Here is a 19,859-nt window from a genome sequence, read left to right on the forward strand (position 1 = left end):
GAAATGGATTTGTTGTAGTTTTTTGCACCTTTGGGGCCATTGAATTTTGTTTATTATATATTATCCATGTATATTGTGTTCATGGGTCTGTTATGCTGCTGCAAGCAAGTATCGCACTGTTCCCTTGTCAGTACATACGACAGTGGGTGGGGGGTGGGTGAGACGCTCTGCGCCATGACGTCACGATGACGCTGAACGTCCCCTTCAACTGCGGGCGGAAGTGCTCGTAATTCCTTTTCCTCCATCTTGTTCGAGGTGAGGGAGCGGGTGGCGGGGAGGCCGCGGCGGAATCCTCCTCCATCGGGCGTATCCCACGGTCTCCGGACCCGGGATCGCCGCTAATGGAGAGTGTATCGCCTTCCCGTGCGGGGACGGCCGATATTGCCGCATTTGTTTTATCTGATGTGTGTTTTGCGGCGGAGCGCTGTCGCCTGTCCGGTCCAAGAGTGGTAGAGTGATACAGTGTGGAAACAGACCCTTCGGCCCAATTTGTCCACACCGGCCAACATGTCCCAGCTGTAATAGTCCCTCCTGCCTGCGCTTGGTCCATACCCCTCCAAACCTGTCCTGTCCATGAGTGTCCGGGAAGCCGCGCTGTGCGGGTGTCCCACCCGCTGGTGGGTGCAGATAACCCACCCCGGCGGCTGGGCTGTTCCCAGCCGGCTGGAAAGGCCTAAGTGCAAGTGCACTGCATATCTCCACTGCAAGTGGTCCTCACACCTTCCTCAGCCACAGCACAGTCCGGGCAAAGCTCGCAGGCGCCCTCTGTCTCCCACCTCACGGGATCTGAACTTTTCAACAGGTCCCAGTGACACTGGGGAAATCTGTGTTTCAGGAAACTTGAGATGGGGTATAATTGCTTCAAATATAAGACGATGGTTTGAAAAAATCGTGCCAGGCAGAAAGCTTATGAAGAGCCCGTCGCAATCACATTGCTGGGCCTTCCAGACAATAAAATGTTTTTTGAAATGTCATTTATAAGAAAATAGTCACCAGTTTCTTGAGTGACCTACTCCTGAATTTTGGTGATAGTGTTCATTTGGTTTTACTAAAAAAAACATTGAATCCAGATGTTAGTGATAATGTTCAATGGGTAAATACGCTTGCTCTTCCACCCCATCAATTTGGAGAAAGGTCCAACCTGAAATGTCCATTCCCTCCCCAGATGACGTACAGGTATGTAGGTTAATTGGCTGGGTAAATGTAAAAATTGTCCCTAGTGGGTGTAGGATAGTGTTAATGTACGGGGATCGCTGGGCGGCACGGACTTGGAGGGCCAAAAAGGCCTGTTTCCGGCTGTATATATATGATATGATATGATATGATATGATGCCTGATCCACTATGAAGTTGCTGCAGCACTTTTTTTCCATACGATTGTTGGTGTTTAGCTCTGAGGTTGCTAAGGTTCTCTGTGTGAAGACGTGATAATGAAATTTGGGTTAATCTTCCAGGTATTGAAGTGCTGGATTATTTTGTGCCGCCTTTCAGATCTGACATTTCAGATCTGATCTTGGATGGATATAAAAGATTCGGTGGCACTATTGTGAAGAACAGCTTTTGAGTATCTTGGCCAATATTATATTGTATGATATATTAAAACAGGTTATGTGGCTGTCAATTCATTTTTATTTGGGGCTGTGATGTATGTAAAATAGCTATATAAACTTTTAATAATAATAATAATAATACATTTTATTTATATAGCGCTTTTCATATACTCAAAGACGCTTTACAGAGATTTTGAGAACATAGGGGAAATGAATAAATAGATAAATAAATAAATTAACAGAGAAAGGAGACAGAAGGTGAGGTGACCTTCAGTGGTTGAAGGCAGTACTGAACAGGTGAGACTTCAGCGATGTTTTGAATGTGGTGAGTGGGGGAGTCTAACGGTTTGGGGTAGTGAGTTCCATAGGGTGGGAGCAGCGATGGAGAAAGCCCTGTCCCCCCAGGATCTGAGTTTAGTCCGGATGTGGGGGGATAGGAGATTGGCAGCGGCAGAGCGGAGGGGTGCAGGTGGGAGTGTGCCTGTGGAGGAGGTCGGTCAGGTAGGATGGGGCCAGGTTATGGAGGGCTTTGTAGGTTATGAGGAGGATTTTGTACTGGATTCTCTGGGGGATGGGGAGCCAGTGGAGTTTATAAAGGACGGGGGTGATATGGTCACGGATCGAGGTGTGTGTGAGTAGACGGGCAGCGGAGTTTTGAATGTATTGAAGTTTATTGATGATTTTTGAGGGTGTGCCATAGAGGAGGCTGTTGCAGTAGTCCAGACGGGAGGTGATGAAGGCGTGGATGAGGGTTTCTGCAGCTGTGGAGGAGAGGGATGGACGGAGACGGGCAATGTTTTTGAGGTGGAAGAAGGCTGTCTTTGTGATGTGTTTGATGTGTTTGTCGAAGGAGAGGGTTTGATCTAGGATGATTCCAAGATTCCGGATGTGAGGTGAGGTGGATACTGGGAGACCATCAATGTTGAGGATGAAGTTTTGGGTGGATTTGGTGAGCATTTTTGGACCAATGATGATGATTTTCCCATACTAAAACTGTTATGCTACTTAATTTTAATGAAATGTTGCCAGCTCTGAAGTTTGAGAATAGGAAGGATTAAATATCAGCGGAAGTCTTGATTTAACATTTCATCTAAACAATGGTAGTTCTGAATAATACAGCACACTAATTTAGGAGCAGGATTTGGCCATTTGACTCCTTGACCCTGCTACCAGCCATCTTTGCCTCTTGTGTCAATCATCTTTAAACCTTCCCCTCAACCTGCCACTATAGATTCTCGCTCAAGAGAAAATATTCTTTCCACATCCACCTGCCAAGACCCTTTAGAAGATAGATACAAAGTGCTGGAGTAAATCAGCAGGTCAGGCAGCATCTGGAGAAAAAGGATGGGAGGCTTTTCAGGTTGGAACCATTCTTCAGGCTCCTTCAGAATCTCATTTTAGTCTATTTATCTCCTTTCTCTCCCTTTTTGAATCCAGAACATTCCATTCAGATTTAAAGGGTTGTGACAAATACGTTTTTTTCATTTTGCTTTTTTGAGGCCCTTTTTGAGTTTACTGTTTTTGTTGCTTTTCATACCTTAATCCACGTTTTTATTGCTTTTCATACCTTAATTCAAGCTTTCTTGTTTTTTCAGAATGAAGACCATTCTCAGCAGCCAGATTGTTGATATCCCTGTCAATGGTACAGTTACTTTCATTTAACATTCTGTTACAAAAGTTTTATATAATTGCAGACACTACTTTGAAAATAACTGGCATTATCTTATTTACAGTCTCTGTGTCCTTGAAAGGCCGCACCGTCATTGTAAAGGGGCCCCGAGGAACATTGCGAAGGGAATTTAATCACATCAACTTGGAGCTCAGCCTCCTTGGTGTCAAGAAGAAGAAGGTAAGAAGCATCGTTCCCTAAAATATTTTAATGGAAGCATTGATGAGAATATATCAATCAGGAATAAATCTGCATGATTTAAGCAGATAAATCTCACGTAGCACTTTAAATGTAGATACAAGGAACAGCAGAGTGGGTGGCACGGCAGCAGTAGAGTTGCTGCCTTATAGCGAATACAGCGCCGGAGACCCGGATTCGATCCCGACTACGGGTGCTAGCTGTACGGAGTTTGTACGTTCTCCCCGTGACCTGCATGGGTTTTCTCCGAGATCTTCGGTTTCCTTCCACACTCCAAAGACGTACAGGTATGTAGGTTAATTGGCTTGGTAAATGTAAAAATTGTCCCTAGTGGGTATAGGATAGTGTTACTGTGCGGGGATCGCTGGTCGGTGCGGACTGGTGGGCCAAACGGGCCAGTTTCCGCCCTGTATCTCTAAACTAAAATAAATTAAACAGAGACTGGTTTACCAGAAATGAGAGAGCACTGGAGTAACTGCCGGGTCAGGCAGCACCACAGGAGAACGTGGATATGCGTTGTTTGGAGTTGGGATGTCGCCTATCCATGTTCTCCAGAGACACTGCCTGACTTGTTGAACTACTCCAATGCTTTGTGCCTTTTCCTTCACTTTGTTAATGTTGCTGCGGGATTATCCTGATTCATTGCATAAACCGGTTTGAGCATGTAATCTTCAATGACATTCAGTGCTTATTGCACACTTTGGGGACTCAAACCCTCAGACAATGTTAAATACCTGCTCATATTGTATTCTATATAGAGGTTTGCACATTGAAGGGCATAGATAGGGTAATATTTTATCCAGGGCAGTTGATTGAAATATTAATATGAAATTTAAATGTAAATTGGTGATGCAAACTGTGTTAAAAGGCTGGAAATTGATTTTGAGTTTTTAATGGGAATGTATTGGATACCAGTATGAAACTGAAGTACAGTTGAGGCAGAAGAGGTAGAAAATATCTCACTGTCTCGTAGGAGCTTGGTGTTGTGGACAAGGGCAATTATCCAGGCTTTCTCTAGCTGTTTAGTTTTAAATGGAAGCACCCAAAGCTTGCACTTTCATCTATAGATATTTGCGTGGCGGATAAAAGTAGTGCTGGTCTGACAGCAGCTAAAAGGTTGTTTAATTAGAGTAGATTGAATGAACATTTGTTTCCTTTTAGATCAGATGTATCCGAGAACATTGTGGGAAACTAGGGAGGAAATTACGGGAGCCCTGATTGAAATTTACGAATCATCTTTAAGTACAGGAGAGGTGCCGGAAGACTGGAGGGTGGCAAATGTGCCTCTATTCAAGAAAGGCTGTGGGAACTATAGGCCAGTGAGTTTAACATCTGTAGCTGGAAAGGATTAGACTATGCTGAGGGATAGGATATACAGGGATTTGGCTGGACATGGGCTGATTAGGGATAGTCAGCATGGTTTTGTACATGGGTAGTCGTGTCTCACAAATGTGATTAAGTATTTTTAAGACGTGACCAAAAAGGTAGATGAGGGCAGACCTGTACATGGATTTCAGGAAAGCATTCGACAAGGTTCCGTATGGTAGGCTGCTCTGGAAGGTTAGATCGCACGGGATCCGAGGAGAGATAGCTGAATGGATAGCAAATTGGCTTCATGGAAGGAAGCAGAGGGTGATGGCAGAAGGTTGCTTCTTGGACTGGAGGCCTATGACTAGTGGTGTGCCTCAGGTGCTGGGCCCGTTACTGTTTGTCATCTACATTAATGATTTGGATGAGAACATACAAGGCAAGATTAGCACGTTTGCTTATGGTATAAAAGTGGGTAGTTTTGCAGATAGTGAAGATGGTTCTAATATGAAGAAAAATTGCAATCTTGATCGATTGGCCAGGTGGGATGGTTGATGGAATTTAATACAGAGAAATGTAAGGTGTTGCATTTTGGGAAGTCGAACCTGGGCAGGACCTACACAGTGAATGGTAGGGCTCTGGGGAGTGTGGTAGAGCAGAGGGATCTAGGAGAGCAGGTGCATGTTTCTTTGAAGGTCGAGTCGTATCCACTGACTTGGCCACACAGCCTTCTGTGGCAAAGAATTCCATAGATTCACCACCCTCTGACTAAAGAAAATTCTCCTCGTCTCCTTCCTAAAAGACTGTCCTTTAATTCTGAGACCATGACCTCTCGTCCTAGACTCTCCCATTAGTGGAAACATCTTCTTCACATCTACTCTATCCAAGCCTTTCATTATTCTGTATGTTTCAATGAGGTTTCCATCCCCCCCCCTTATTATTCTAAACTCCAGCGAGTACAGGCCCAGTGCTGACAAACGCTCATCATAGGTTAACCTACTCATTCCTGGGATCATTCTTGTAAACCTCCTCAGTCTCCCTATCTTTGTAAATAACAATGTTTTAATCTGTAATTGAATCACTTAAAACTACTGTATTAATTTAAAATACAACAAAAATAAATCAATTGAATATTCATCATATGACTTTGTTTAGTTTAGAGATATGTTGGTGAGATTGCATTTAGAGTATTGTGTTCAGTTCTGGGCACCTTGTTATAAGAAAGAATTTGTCAAGTCTGAAAGGGGACAGAGAAGATTTACAAGGGTGTTGCCAGGTCTAGAAGGTGTGAGAGATTGAGTAGGCTAGGACTCTATTCCTTGGAGAGCAGGAGGATGATGGGTGATCTTATAGAGTTGTTAAGATCATGAGAGGAATAGATCGGGTAGATGCACAGTCTCTTACGCAGGTAGGTGAATCGAGGACCAGAGAACATAGGTTAAAGGTGAAGGGGAAAAGATTTATTTGGAATCTGAGGGGTAACCTTTTCACACAATGGGTTGTGGGTCTATGGAACAAGCTGCCAGAGGAGGTAGTTGAGGCTGGGACTATCCCAATGTTTAAGAAACAGTTTGAGAAACAGTACATGGATAGGACAGGTTTGGAGGGATTTGGACCAAAACGCAGATAGGTGGAACTAGTGTAGCTGGGACATGTTGGCCGGTGTGGGCAAGTTGGGCTGAAGGGCCTGTTTCCAAACTATCACTATTGAGGATTCAAGATAGTCATAAGTTTAGTTTATTATTATCTTGTGCAATGAGGTGCAGTGAAAAACTTGTATGTGCTATCCAGTCAATGAAAGACTATACATGATTGCAATCAAGCCATCCACAGTATACAGATAAAAGGTTCAACATTTAGTGCAAGATAATGTCTGATTAAAAATCGTTCGAAGGTCTTCAATAAGGTAGATGGCAGGTCTACTCTAGCTGAAGAGAGGACGGTTTGGTTGCCTAATAACAACTGGGGAAAAAACGGTTCCTGAATCTAGAGATATGCTTTTTCAAACTTCTGTACTTCTTGCCAGATTGTAGAGGGAAGAGGAGGCCATGACCGACTATTATTTTTATAAAACGTTACGGTCTCTTTATTGTCAGATCTGTGGTATCCAATTTTAAATTGCTATGGCACCATTGAGCAAGAAGAAATTAAGTTCTGTATTTTGACTCCTGGAAACGTGCCATTTCCTTTTATTGCTTGTTTTATTTTGGTGTCTTGCATCAATATTAATCGAGTCAAATTTTTTGATAATGATGGAAACCGCAATGTCTCTGTAATCTTCCATTTACCAAATTATATCAGGGCTGAAAACTTCTAGTTTATGTGACGTTTTCTGATTTTTTATGTATTTATTCTGTAAAACTGTAACCTATTACTGCCAATTCTGCAGTTTGGGAATTTGAGTATTCAGAATATCAATCTTAACGTATATTGATCTCAATATTGCATGTTGCCGAAGCATTTATTTTCAGTATTTCCGTGAAACATTTAACTAGAATGTATATTTCTGTGGTGCATTTTTTATTATCTGGGTAGTCCAAAAATCAATAAAATGTGATGCATTTACAACGTCATAAGTAAGGTGATTGTTTTTATTTTTAAGCTTCGAGTTGACAAATGGTGGGGTAACAGGAAGGAACTAGCAACAGTACGGACAATCTGCAGTCATGTCCAGAACATGATTAAGGGCGTCACTTTAGTAAGTGATCAATTAAAAATGAACAAGCTACTTCTTGTACTGAAGTTGATTCCTATGTAGTGTGCAGTTAATAATGCACTGAGTTTTCTTCTTTACCCAAATTGTAATTCAGCGGTTAATTGTGCTGCACCCACCACTGATAAAAATGGCTTTTTTCTATCTTCATTTGTTGGGCACAATTACTAATATCAATGCAACCACTGTGTGCTTTCAACAACAGTTGATGATTGGAAATTAGCATAGATAATTTGTATGGATAAATCGGTTTAAAAGTTCTGATGATGGAAACTTATTGCCTTCAATGTTTCTTACTCTAATTGTGCAGGTCACCTCCTTCAAAAAATTCAGAAATCATCTCACCAAATATTTCAGATGGGATAATATCATTATGCTGAATAGTCATTGCTTGATTAATAATTCATTAATGTTAAATTTAGACATACTTTTTTTGTTCAGCTTGTCCAATTCAAGCCATTTCATTTTATTGTTAACTTCAAATTTCAACCAAAAAATGTATTTAACTTTTATCCAATTTTCCAAAATTAGGGTTTCCGTTACAAGATGAGGTCTGTGTATGCTCATTTCCCTATCAATGTGGTTGTTCAAGAGACGGGATCTCTGGTAGAGATCCGAAACTTCTTGGGAGAGAAGTTTATTCGTAGAGTCCGTATGAAGCCCGGTGAGTTCAACATTTTAAATCTGTAAATAGACAATAGACAATAGACAATAGGTGCAGGAGTAGGCCATTCAGCCCTTCGAGCCAGCACCGCCATTCAATGCGATCATGGCTGATCACTCAATCAGTACCCCGTTCCTGCCTTCTCCCCATACCCCCTCACTCCGCTATCCTCAAGAGCTCTATCCAGCTCTCTCTTGAAAGCATCCAACGAACTGGCCTCCACTGCCTTCTGAGGCAGAGAATTCCACACCTTCACCACCCTCTGACTGAAAAAGTTCTTCCTCATCTCCGTTCTAAATGGCCTACCCCTTATTCTCAAACTGTGGCCCCTTGTTCTGGACTCCCCTAACATTGGGAACATGTTATCTGCCTCTAATGTGTCCAATCCCCTAATTATCTTATATGTTTCAATAAGATCCCCCCTCATCCTTCTAAATTCCAGTGTATACAAGCCCAATCGCTCCAGCCTTTCAACATACGACAGTCCCGCCATTCCGGGAATTAACCTAGTGAACCTACGCTGCACGCCCTCCATAGCAAGAATATCCTTCCTCAAATTTGGAGACCAAAACTGCACACAGTACTCCAGGTGCGGTCTCACCAGGGCCCGGTACAACTGTAGAAGGACCTCTTTGCTCCTATACTCAACTCCTCTTGTTACGAAGGCCAACATTCCATTGGCTTTCTTCACTGCCTGCTGTACCTGCATGCTTCCTTTCATTGACTGATGCACTAGGACACCCAGATCTCGTTGAACTCCCCCTCCTCCTAACTTGACACCATTCAGATAATAATCTGCCTTTCTATTCTTACTTCCAAAGTGAATAACCTCACACTTATCTACATTAAACTGCATCTGCCATGTATCCGCCCACTCACACAACCTGTCCAAGTCACCCTGCAGCCTTATTGCATCTTCCTCACAATTCACACTACCCCCCAACTTAGTATCATCTGCAAATTTGCTAATGGTACTTTTAATCCCTTCGTCTAAGTCATTAATGTATATCGTAAATAGCTGGGGTCCCAGCACCGAACCTTGCGGTACCCCACTGGTCACTGCCTGCCATTCCGAAAGGGACCCATTTATCCCCACTCTTTGCTTTCTGTCTGTCAACCAATTTTCTATCCATGTCAGTACCCTACCCCCAATACCATGTGCCCTAATTTTGCCCACTAATCTCCTATGTGGGACCTTGTCGAAGGCTTTCTGAAAGTCGAGGTACACCACATCCACTGACTCTCCCTTGTCAATTTTCCTAGTTACATCCTCAAAAAATTCCAGTAGATTTGTCAAGCATGATTTCCCCTTCGTAAATCCATGCTGACTCGGAATGATCCCGTTACTGCTATCCAAATGCTCAGCAATTTCGTCTTTTATAATTGACTCCAGCATCTTCCCCACCACTGATGTCAGACTAACTGGTCTATAATTCCCCGTTTTCTCTCTCCCTCCTTTCTTAAAAAGTGGGATAACATTTGCTATCCTCCAATCCACAGGAACTGATCCTGAATCTATAGAACATTGAAAAATGATCTCCAATGCTTCCACTATTTCTAGAGCCACCTCCTTAAGTACTCTGGGATGCAGACCATCAGGCCCTGGGGATTTATCAGCCTTCAGTCCCATCAGTCTACCCAAAACCATTTCCTGCCTAATGTGGATTTCCTTCAGTTCCTCCATCACCCTAGGTTCTCCGGCCCCTAGAACATTTGGGAGATTGTGTGTATCTTCCTCAGTGAAGACAGATCCAAAGTAACGGTTTAACTCGTCTGCCATTTCTTTGTTCCCCATAATAAATTCCCCTGCTTCTGTCTTCAAGGGACCCACATTTGCCTTGACTATTTTTTTCCTCTTCACGTACCTAAAAAAACTTTTGCTATCCTCCTTTATATTATTGGCTAGTTTACCCTCGTACCTCATCTTTTCTCCCCGTATTGCCTTTTTAGTTAACTTTTGTTGCTCTTTAAAAGAGTCCCAATCCTCTGTCTTCCCACTCTTCTTTGCTATGTTATACTTCCTCTCCTTAATTTTTATGCTGTCCCTGACTTCCCTCGTCAGCCACAGGTGTCTCTTACTCCCCTTAGAGTCTTTCCACCTCTTTGGAATAAATTGATCCTGCAACCTCTGCATTATTCCCAGGAATACCTGCCATTGCTGTTCTACCGTCTTCCCTGCTAGGGCCTCCTTCCAATCAATTTTGGCCAGCTCCCGCCTCATGCCTCTGTAATCCCCTTTGCTATACTGTAATACCGACACTTCCAATTTTCCCTTCTGCCTTTCCATTTGCAGAGTAAAACTTATCATGTTGTGATCACTGCCTCCTAATGGCTCTTTTACCTCTAGTCCCCTTATCAGATCAGGATCATTACACAACACTAAATCCAGAATTGCCTTCTCCCTGGTAGGCTCCAGTACAAGCTGTTCTAAGAATCCATCTCGAAGGCACTCTACAAACTCTCTTTCCTGGGGTCCATTTCCAACCTGATTTTCCCAGTCTACCTGCATGTTGAAATCTCCCATAACCACAGTAGCATTACATTTTTGACACGCCAATTTTATCTCCTGATTCAACTTGCACCCTATGTCGAGGCTACTGTTTGGGGGCCTATAGATAACTCCCATTAGGGTCTTTTTACCCTTACAATTTCTCATTTCTATCCATACTGATTCAACATCTCCTGATTCTATGTCACACCTTGCAAGGGACATGTTTAATAGGATAGAGCTTCATTGCAGCTGAATTCATTGTTCTTTCTTTCCTGTGTCAGGTGTTTCATGTATCGTTTCCCAGGCCCAGAAAGATGAGCTTGTTCTTGAGGGAAATGATATTGAACTGGTGTCAAACTCTGGTTAGTATGGTACCTTCAACTGGGGCTTGGTATGGTACCTTCAACTTTTGACTAGAATTGAAAATGTATGTCTAATTTGTACAACCATTTATAAGCTAGATATTACCGGACCTGTGCAATGTGTGCATAATTTTTCATGCATGAAAGGATGTCTGCAGTACAGGATTTATATAGAAAGCGTTTTTAAGTGATACCTTGTGCTTTATCTCTCTTGGATTTGTGGTTGTATCCGATTGTAATATTTTTTAGCCTTACAGTTAATGTTTGGAATCTTAAAAAGCTGGAAAATGTCTAGCCAAATACACCAGAGCCTCCAGTGCCTTGTTATTTTCAATCACTTTTCTGAACTTAAATGCTGGTGTAACTTCAACAAACATACTTCATCGCCATTACCTTAATAATAATAATAATAATGCATTACATTTATATAGCGCTTTTCAAACACTCTACCTTGGTCGGTAGAACTCCGTACAGTACAGTACAGCACCCGCGATCCTGACTAAGGGTGCTGTACTGTACGGAGTTTGTACGTTCTCCCCGTGACCTGCATGGGCTTTCTCCGAGATCTTCGGTTTCCTCCCACACTCCAAAGATGTACAGGTTTGTAGGTTAATTGGCTGGGCAAATGTAAAAATTGTCCCTAGTGGGTGTAGGATAGTGTTAGTGTGTGCGGGGATCGCTGGGCGGCGCGGACCCGGTGGGCAGAAGGGCCTGTTTCTGCGCTGTATCTCTAAATCTAAAAAATCTAAAGTACCATCCTTGGGTTAAGGACAGCAGTTTATTTGCCCCTCTTCAGAGTTAATCTGTTTAGTTTCTCTGCTATAACCTTTAAAAGAGAGCATGTCAGATATGATAGTGTAAGAAAATAACTGCAGATGCTGGTACAAATCAAAGGTATTTATTCACAAAATGCTGGAGTAACTCAGCAGGTCAGGCAGCATCTCAGGAGAGAAGGAATGGGTGACGTTTCAGGTCGAGACCCTTCAGTCTATTCAATCGATGTGGTTGTGTGTTTTGATGCATTCTAATCCTCATTCCTCATGAATCTAGTTTTATTACTACAGTGATTTGCATTCCTACCTTCCAGAAACCCTGTGGAACTGAATGATGTAGGTGTAACGGTGATGATTTTGCCTGGTAAACTCTGCAGCTGAAGTTGGTTTTAAAACTGGTTTTAGAACCAATAGTTTCAAAGTTGAAATATCCTGGACTTTGGCTGTCTGTACCACTTTGATCATGACTTTAGTGTAGCTTTTATCGTAGTTTGAACAGTTGTAGTCTCCTGTGCAGTCTTTTGCTGCTGTTTTGTTTCTCCAAATAGATTTGACTTTAAATCCTCCTTTGCAGTTCTTGTGATTTTCTTATATCAACCTTAGTTTTAGTTTAGGTCATTCTCTGGGAAATTCCTGTTTTAACTAATGTACCTTCCCAACCTATGAGTGACAGTGTAACTAGTTTGCATAACTCGGAGAAACATACTTATTCTTTGTCCTCCCTCCATCCAGCCCTCCTCCCAAACACTATCAGTCTGATGGAACATCAGTCAGTGCTTTGCATAGTTTCTCTTCATGCACCATAATTATTGTGTAATTTGCTTTCCCTGTCATTTCCATTAGACAGCAAATTCCATTGCATTTTGTTAATGGGATTCATATGTTGATGGAAATGGCAGGAATTAGAATTAGTTTCCTTCTTTAGTTCTGTATCCCTCCTTTCCAAACCTTTAAATCACACTAGATTTTGATTGCTGAAAGTAATATGCCACTACTTTACTATGTGAATGTTCTCTCGCTCTTTTCTGAATGTTTAATTTTCAGCAAAATTGTGAAAAATTCAAATCAGTTTAAGATTTGCTTTCGCAACTGGATTAATTTTAAAATTGCTTTAATTAGTTCAACCCTTAAGTTGCTGATCATTATAAAACCACATATGTTTTATTGGCAATTTAAGTGTTATGTGCTGCTGCAATATGATTTGACATGGTGCTTTCAGTTTCCCTTTTAGTTTCGCTATGCATGATGCCTCTTTTTGGTTAATTTTCCTGCATGAATTATTTATCTTCTAGCTGCCCTGATCCAACAGGCAACAACAGTCAAAAACAAGGATATTCGAAAGTTCTTGGATGGTATTTACGTCTCTGAGAAGGGTGCAGTTGTTGAGGCGTCATCTTATGCATAATGGATTAAAGGTTAGAAAGTGGCTTGTGTCTTCTCCACTGGAGCAGACGCATAGGGTTTGTGTGAAGCAGCTACAACAACTAAATGTCATGTATACGTGTTGGTGAGATTTTTTTCCCAGTAGTTATTGTGAAATAACAAAGCTGTGAGATACATTAAAAAGCAAATTGGTGCAAGGGGCCAGGTAGTAACAAAAGCACTTTATGAATTCTTGTTGCTTCAAAGGTTTGTATGCACGCTGTCATAACTTGATCTTGCAGTGGGGATATCAATGTGGAGTCTTGAGGGGAATTGCTAAAATTTTCACACCTTGATTTTTAGGCCAAATCAAAGCCAGTCTTTCAGAACTGACAAAAGAAAACCTTGTTCTCGACCTCCTAAATCATTTTCAGCTGGAGTGTTGTGCTATACAAATTCTTGATGAAAGTTTTTTTTTAATGCTATGAAACAGTCTTTTGCCAAAATGTATTGGAAAATTGTCACTTGCAAAAGTAAGCATTTATGAATTTCAGTTGAATGTAGTTTAGTAGTATTTCATCTGCTTTTGTACTGCTTTGTATCTAGGTAGATTCCATGGATTCTATATTATCTTTATTTGAAGCCAATAAGGAACATTTCAGTGTAAAGAATGTTCAAGGGAATTACTCTTGAAATGTGTAAGATAAATCAAAAATTAAAATAAGGGTAGGCCATTTGTCTCTTTGAGCCTTTTCTGCCATTCAGTGCCATTACAGCTGATTATCAATTCCAATAGCTGATTTTTTTTTCTCTCTCCCTAATACCTCTGCTAGAAAATTATCCATCTTAAAATACTGACAGTAGTTTAGCTTAAATGACCCTCTGACGTGAATTCTATAGATGTGTTACCCTCTCAGTGAATCTTGATTTACTATTTAAAGCATAAGGTTTTTTCTGGTCATCAAAACCCAGTACATTAAAAAATTCTCCGCTCTGATGTTGGTAGGGGACTTTATGTTGAAATATTGTATCCTTGTCCAATATTGTCTTTACAAATCATTTGTCTATTTGCAAATTGTCAACTGCAACAAAAATAGTCTTTCAACGAACACTTTTGTGATGGAAAGAACTGCAGATGCTAGTTTAAATCGAAGGTACACAAAATGCTGGAGTAACTCAGCGGGACAGGCAGCATCTGGAGAGAAGGAATGGGAGACATTTCGGGTTGAGACCCTGCCTCATACTGATGTCGGCGAGTGGGCAGGACAAAGATAGAATGTAGTCGGAGACAGTAAGACTGGTGGAAGAACTGGGAAGGGGAGGGGATACAAAGAGAGGGAAAGCAAGGGCTATTTGAAGTTAGCAAGGTCAATGTTCATACCGCTGGGGTGTAAGCAACCCAAGCGAAATATGAGGTGCTGTTCCTCCAATTTGCGCTGGGCCTCACTCTGACAATGGAGGAGGCCCAGGACAGAAAGGTCAGATTGGGAAAGGGTGTGGGAGTTGAAGTGCTGAGCAACCGGGAGATCAGGTAGGTTAAGGCGGGCTGAGCGGAGGTGTTCTGGGAAACGATCACCGAGCCTGCGTTTGGTCAAGCCGATGTACAGAAGCTGACACCTGGAACAGCAGATACAGTAGATGAGGTTGGAGGAGGTGCAAGTGAACTTCTGCCTCACCTGGAAAGACTGTCGGGGTCCTTGGATGGAGTCGAGGGGGGAGGTAAAGGCACAGGCATTGCATCTCCTGCAGTTGCAGGGGAAACTACCTGGGGAGGGGGTGGTTTGGGTGGGAAGGGACGAGTGGACCATGGAGTTGAGGAGGGAACAGTATCTGCGGAAAGCAGAAAGGGGTGGTGATGGGAAGATGTGGCCAGTAGTGGGATCCCGTTGGAGGTGGTAAAAATGTTGGAGGATTATGTGCTGAATGTGACGGCTGATGGGGTGGAAGGTGAGGACAAGGAGGACTCTATCCTTGTTGTGAATGGGGGGAGGGGAAACAAGAGCGGAGCTGCGGGATATCGAGGAGACCCTAGTGAGATCCTCATTTATAATGGAAGAGGGGAACGAACCCCCATTTCCGAAAGAATGAGGACATCGCCGATGATCTAGTGTGGAAAACTTCATCCTGGGCGCAGATGCGACGTAGACGGAGGAATTTGGAGTAGGGGATAGAGTCTTTACAGGAAGCAGGGTGGGAAGAAGTGTAGTCTGGATAGCTGTGGGAGTCAGTAGGTTTGTAGTAGTTGTCGGTCAATAGTCTGTCTCCTGTGATGGAGACGGTGAGATCCGGAAATGGTAGGGAGATGTAGATAGTCCAAGTGAATTTGAGTGCAGGTTGGAAATTAGTCGTGAAGTGGATGAAGTCAGTGAGTTCTGCATGGGTCCAGGAGGCAGCACCGACGCAGTCGTCAATATAGCGGAGGTAGAGTTCGGGGATTGGGCCAGTGTACGCCTGGAACTGTGATTCTTATGCCCCTACAAAGAGGCATAGCTGGGGCCCATGCGAGTGCCCATAACAACGCCTTGTGTTTGGAGGAAGTGGGAGGAGTCTAAGGAAAAGTTGTTGAGGGTAAGGACCAGCTCTGCTAGGCAAAGGAGAGTATTAGTGGACGGAAATTGGTTGGTTCTGCGGTCGAGAAAGAAACGGAGGGCTTTAAGACCTTCCTGGTGGGGATGGAGGTGTAGAGTGTGATCACAAAACAGTTTGCACTTTAAAGCTTCTCATGAAACGATGAGAATGGGTGAGGTGGTGTAAAAATGAGTAAAGTTGAATGTTGGCTTGATCCTCACGTAACATTAAGTGTGACAATATAGAATTCAATGGTATCAGTTGTAAATAAAGATGGGTGTGGTTAAAAATGATAGTTAAAATGTCGCTGTGCTGTTTTGCCCTGGTGCATGTAGAAGTGTAATACCTTGTTTCTGTCTTCAGCTGCACTCATTCAGCAAGCAACAACGGTAAAGAAGAAGGATATTCGTAAATTCCTGGATGGCATCTATGTGAGCGACAAAGGCACAGTTCTACCACAGAGTGAATAACACTTGATACTGAACAATTTGCAAATATAAAGGCTGGTTATAACAGTTGAATTAAATTTTAATACCTGAAGATTGTCTTGTTGCCTTTTTTGATTTGCAGCCCTTTTTCAATCTTTGACTGACTGTTTACATAACCAATGTTTGAGTGCCACCAACATCAATTGAATATGGAACGAGAGCTGTCTTTACCCCATACAAGGATCCTTCTGATCCGATTGCTAAACACTAACTCCCCCTCCCATTTCCCATACTGACATTTCTGTCCTGGGTTTCCTCCACTGTCAGAGTGAGGCCCAGTGCAAATTGGAGGAACATCACCTCATATTTCACTTGTGCTTACATCCCAGCAGTATGAATATTGACTTCTCTGCCTTCAATTAACCCTTGCTTTCCCTCCCTCTCTCCATCCCCCCCCTTCCTAGTTATCTGACCAGACTGACTGTCCCACTGATTACATTTTATCTCTGTATGCTTTGTTGTCACCTTCTCCGAGATAGCAATTCTACATTTTGCTTGATCACCATCTCCTTTGAAGTCTCGTTTTCACACCTTGCACTTTATCTCTGTGTCTCCCTCTCCCCTGACACAATTTGAAGAAGGGTCTCAACCCAAAACGTCACCTATTACTTCTGTCTGTAGATGCTGCCTATCCTGCTGAGTTACTGCAGCATTTTGTGTCTATCTTCGGTGTAAACCAACATTTGCAGTTCCTTCCTACACACTCTTTCTGTTCTTTAGCTTGTGGCTTGTCTCCCCATTTGCAGGTCAAATTCTGAATTGTTTATCCTGTATAACGCAGCTTTGATGTTATTGTCTTTATTTATAGAGAGAATTTGATTTTCTTATCTAAAACATTCCTCGGTTTACTTTTCCCTCGCATCCAAGTTCATAACTAAATTTCAAAACAACTTTGCTTTAGACTAAATCCTTGTTTTTAGTGAGCGATGGAGGAGCAGGAATTAGTGTGGGTATCAACAATTTCAGAAAGTGCTCAGGCTGATGGCAGTGGTGTGCCTCTTCATGGGTATAAAATGTTGCTCATTCTTGCACATGGCTCTGTTACATGCAGGAGGCCACAAAAATGTAAAACGGCTTGAAGAATTTAAGTAGTGTGCGCTTGGATGCTAGGATCACCCATGTGAACTGAATGCGAATAAATGTTTCACAAGTAGACAAAATGTTGGTGTAACACTCCCCGAACGTCACCCATTCCTTCTCACCAGAGATGTTGCCTATCCCGCTGCGTTACTCCAACATTCTGTGTCTATGTCTTCGATTTAAACCAGCAACTGCAGTTCTTTCCTACGCTAAATGTTTCACAAATCTGTCCCCGATCTGCGTTTCATTCTTCTGATGCAGAGAAGATGACATTTTGTGCACCAGAAGTTCAAGAATATGGCAGAGAAGGTGGGAGATAGGTCAAGGGAATGTTTGTGACAGGGCGAGGCCAGGGTTGTGGTGAGGTATTCTCAGTCCTAGATGCAGAGAACTCATTCTGGCAGATTCCACTAGACCATGCATCCTCCATGTTGACCACATTCGGCACATCTTTCGGACGCTACAGATTTGTACGCATGCCATTTGGAATAAACTCGGCTAATGAGGTGTTCCAATGCACCATGGAGCGGTTATTTGCCGGATACCCATGTGCCATCATTGTAGATGACATCCTAGTCGCTGCACAGAACGTTCGAGAGCACGACGCAAACTTAAAGCTGATTCTGGACCGTGCCAGAGCAATCAACCTCAAATTCAACCCCCAAAAATGCAGGTTCCGGGTTAATGGTGACCTATGTAGGTCACGTATTAACTAGCAATGGTCTCAAACCAGACCCCTCGAAAACCATGGCTATTAACGAGCTTCCAGTACCCACGGACATGATAGCATTACAACGGTTTCTTGGCAAGGTAAACTACTTGGGAAAGTTCATCCCAAACTTCAGTGAAATCTTAGCCCCGCTAAGGTAACTGACTCACAAAGATACAGCCTGATCCTGGAACGAACACCAGCAGAGGGCGTTTGATGCTCTCAAGCAACAGATGACCTGCGCTCCAACACTCGTTTACTTCGGTGTCAAGCTACCTGTCACTTTAACTTGCGACGCCTCCCAATACGGACTGGAAGCAGCCTGTCTCCAGAACGATGGTAAAGGCCACAGACCCATTGCTTGTGCGTCCCGCACCATGACAGATACTGATCAGTGCCATGCCCAAATTGCGAGGGAACTGCTAGCTGTGGTCTTTGCCTGCATGAAATTCAATGACTTCAATTGCGCTTGCAAATGCCAAAAGGCTACGACCAGCTGGGCGTCATTCAAGGACCTACTCCTGAGCCGCTCACTTACCTGGTCTGTGTTGATGATGGCACCTACAGACGTACCCGGCAACACCTTCGTCTGGTCAATGAGCCAGTGCCGCCTCGACACCATCCTGACTACACCACTGTGTCTCATCCACAATCCAATGGTTCTAGCCCCTCGGTCCAGATGCTTCGCCTGCTGCTTTGCCTCCCGGGCTGCTGCAGTGGTCTCGATCCCCACAAATGCAGGTTAACCCCCCAAAAATGCAGGTTCCAGGTTAACGGTGACCTATGTAGGTCACGTATTCACTAGCAATGGTCTCAAACCAGACCCCTCGAAAACCATGGCTATTAACGAGCTGCCAGTACCCACGGAAGACGGTGGAACAGCAATGGCAGGTATTCCTAGGAATAATGCAGGATCAATTTATCTCAAAGAGGAGGAAAGATTCCAAGGGGAGTAAGGCACCCGTGCACAAGGGAAGTCAAGGACAGCATAAAAATAAAAGCAGAAGTACAACAAAGCAAAGAAGAGTGGGAAGCCAGAGGATTGGGACTCTTTTAAAGAGCAACAGAAGATGACTAAGAAGGCAATACGGGGAGAAAAGATGAGGTACGAGGGTAAACTAGCCAGTAATATAAAGGAGGATAGTAAAAGCTTTTTTAAGTATGTAAAGAGGAAAAAAATAGTCAAGGCAAATGTGGGTCCCTTGAAGGCAGAAGCGGGGGAATTTATTATGGGGAACAAGGAAATGGCAGACGAGGTGAACCGGCACTTTGGATCTGTCTTCACTAAGGAAGATACAAGCAATCTCCCAGATGTTCTAGTGGCATGAGATCCTAGGGTGATGGAGGAACTGAAGGAAATCCACATTAGGCAGGAAATGGTGTTGGGTAGACTGATGGGACTGAAGGCTGATAAATCCCCAGGGCCTGATGGTCTGCATCCCAGAGTACTTAAGGAGGTGGCGCTAGAAATTGTGGACGCATTGGTGATCATTTTCTAATGTTCTATAGATTCAGGATCAGTTCCTGTGGATTGGAGGGTAGCTAATGTCCCACTTTTTAAGAAAGGAGGGAGAGAGAAAACGGGAAATTATAGACCAGTTAGTCTGACATCAGTGATGGGGAAGATGCTGGAGTCAATTATAAAAGACGAAATTGCGGAGCATTTGGATAGTAGTAACAGGATTGTTCTGAGTCAGCATGGATTTACGAAGGGGAAATCATGCTTGACTAATCTTTGGGAATTCTTTGAGGATGTAACTAGAAAAATTGACAGGGGAGAGCCGGCGGATGTGGTGTACCTTGACTTTCAGAAAGCCTTTGACAAGGTTTCACATAGGAGATTAGTGGGCAAAATTAGAGCACATGGTATTGGAGGTAGGGTACTGACATGGATAGAAAATTGGTTGACAGACAGAAAGCAAAGA

The 19,859-nt window shown here is 43.0% G+C and overlaps 1 protein-coding gene across 2 annotated transcripts; it reads left to right on the forward strand.

The window, feature by feature from the left end:
* The first annotated feature begins 207 nt into the window (after positions 1–207).
* On the forward strand, positions 208–16,197 carry rpl9 (ribosomal protein L9). 2 transcript variants are annotated; one of them, XM_078399777.1, is made up of 8 exons: positions 233–255; positions 3,145–3,191; positions 3,283–3,398; positions 7,327–7,422; positions 7,969–8,101; positions 10,874–10,954; positions 13,020–13,142; positions 16,021–16,197. In XM_078399777.1, the coding sequence occupies exons 2-7, from the start codon at positions 3,146–3,148 to the stop codon at positions 13,130–13,132; spliced, it is 585 nt and encodes a 194-aa protein (XP_078255903.1). In that variant the 5' UTR covers positions 233–255; position 3,145; the 3' UTR covers positions 13,133–13,142; positions 16,021–16,197. The 2 variants fall into 2 exon arrangements, with proteins under 2 accessions (XP_078255913.1, XP_078255903.1); XM_078399787.1 differs by lacking the exon at positions 13,020–13,142 and having other exon boundaries at positions 208–255.
* Positions 16,198–19,859: the final 3,662 nt, after the last annotated feature.

This window comes from Rhinoraja longicauda, chromosome 1 (genome assembly GCF_053455715.1).
Source record: "Rhinoraja longicauda isolate Sanriku21f chromosome 1, sRhiLon1.1, whole genome shotgun sequence".
NCBI classification, from domain to species: Eukaryota; Metazoa; Chordata; class Chondrichthyes; order Rajiformes; family Arhynchobatidae; genus Rhinoraja; species Rhinoraja longicauda.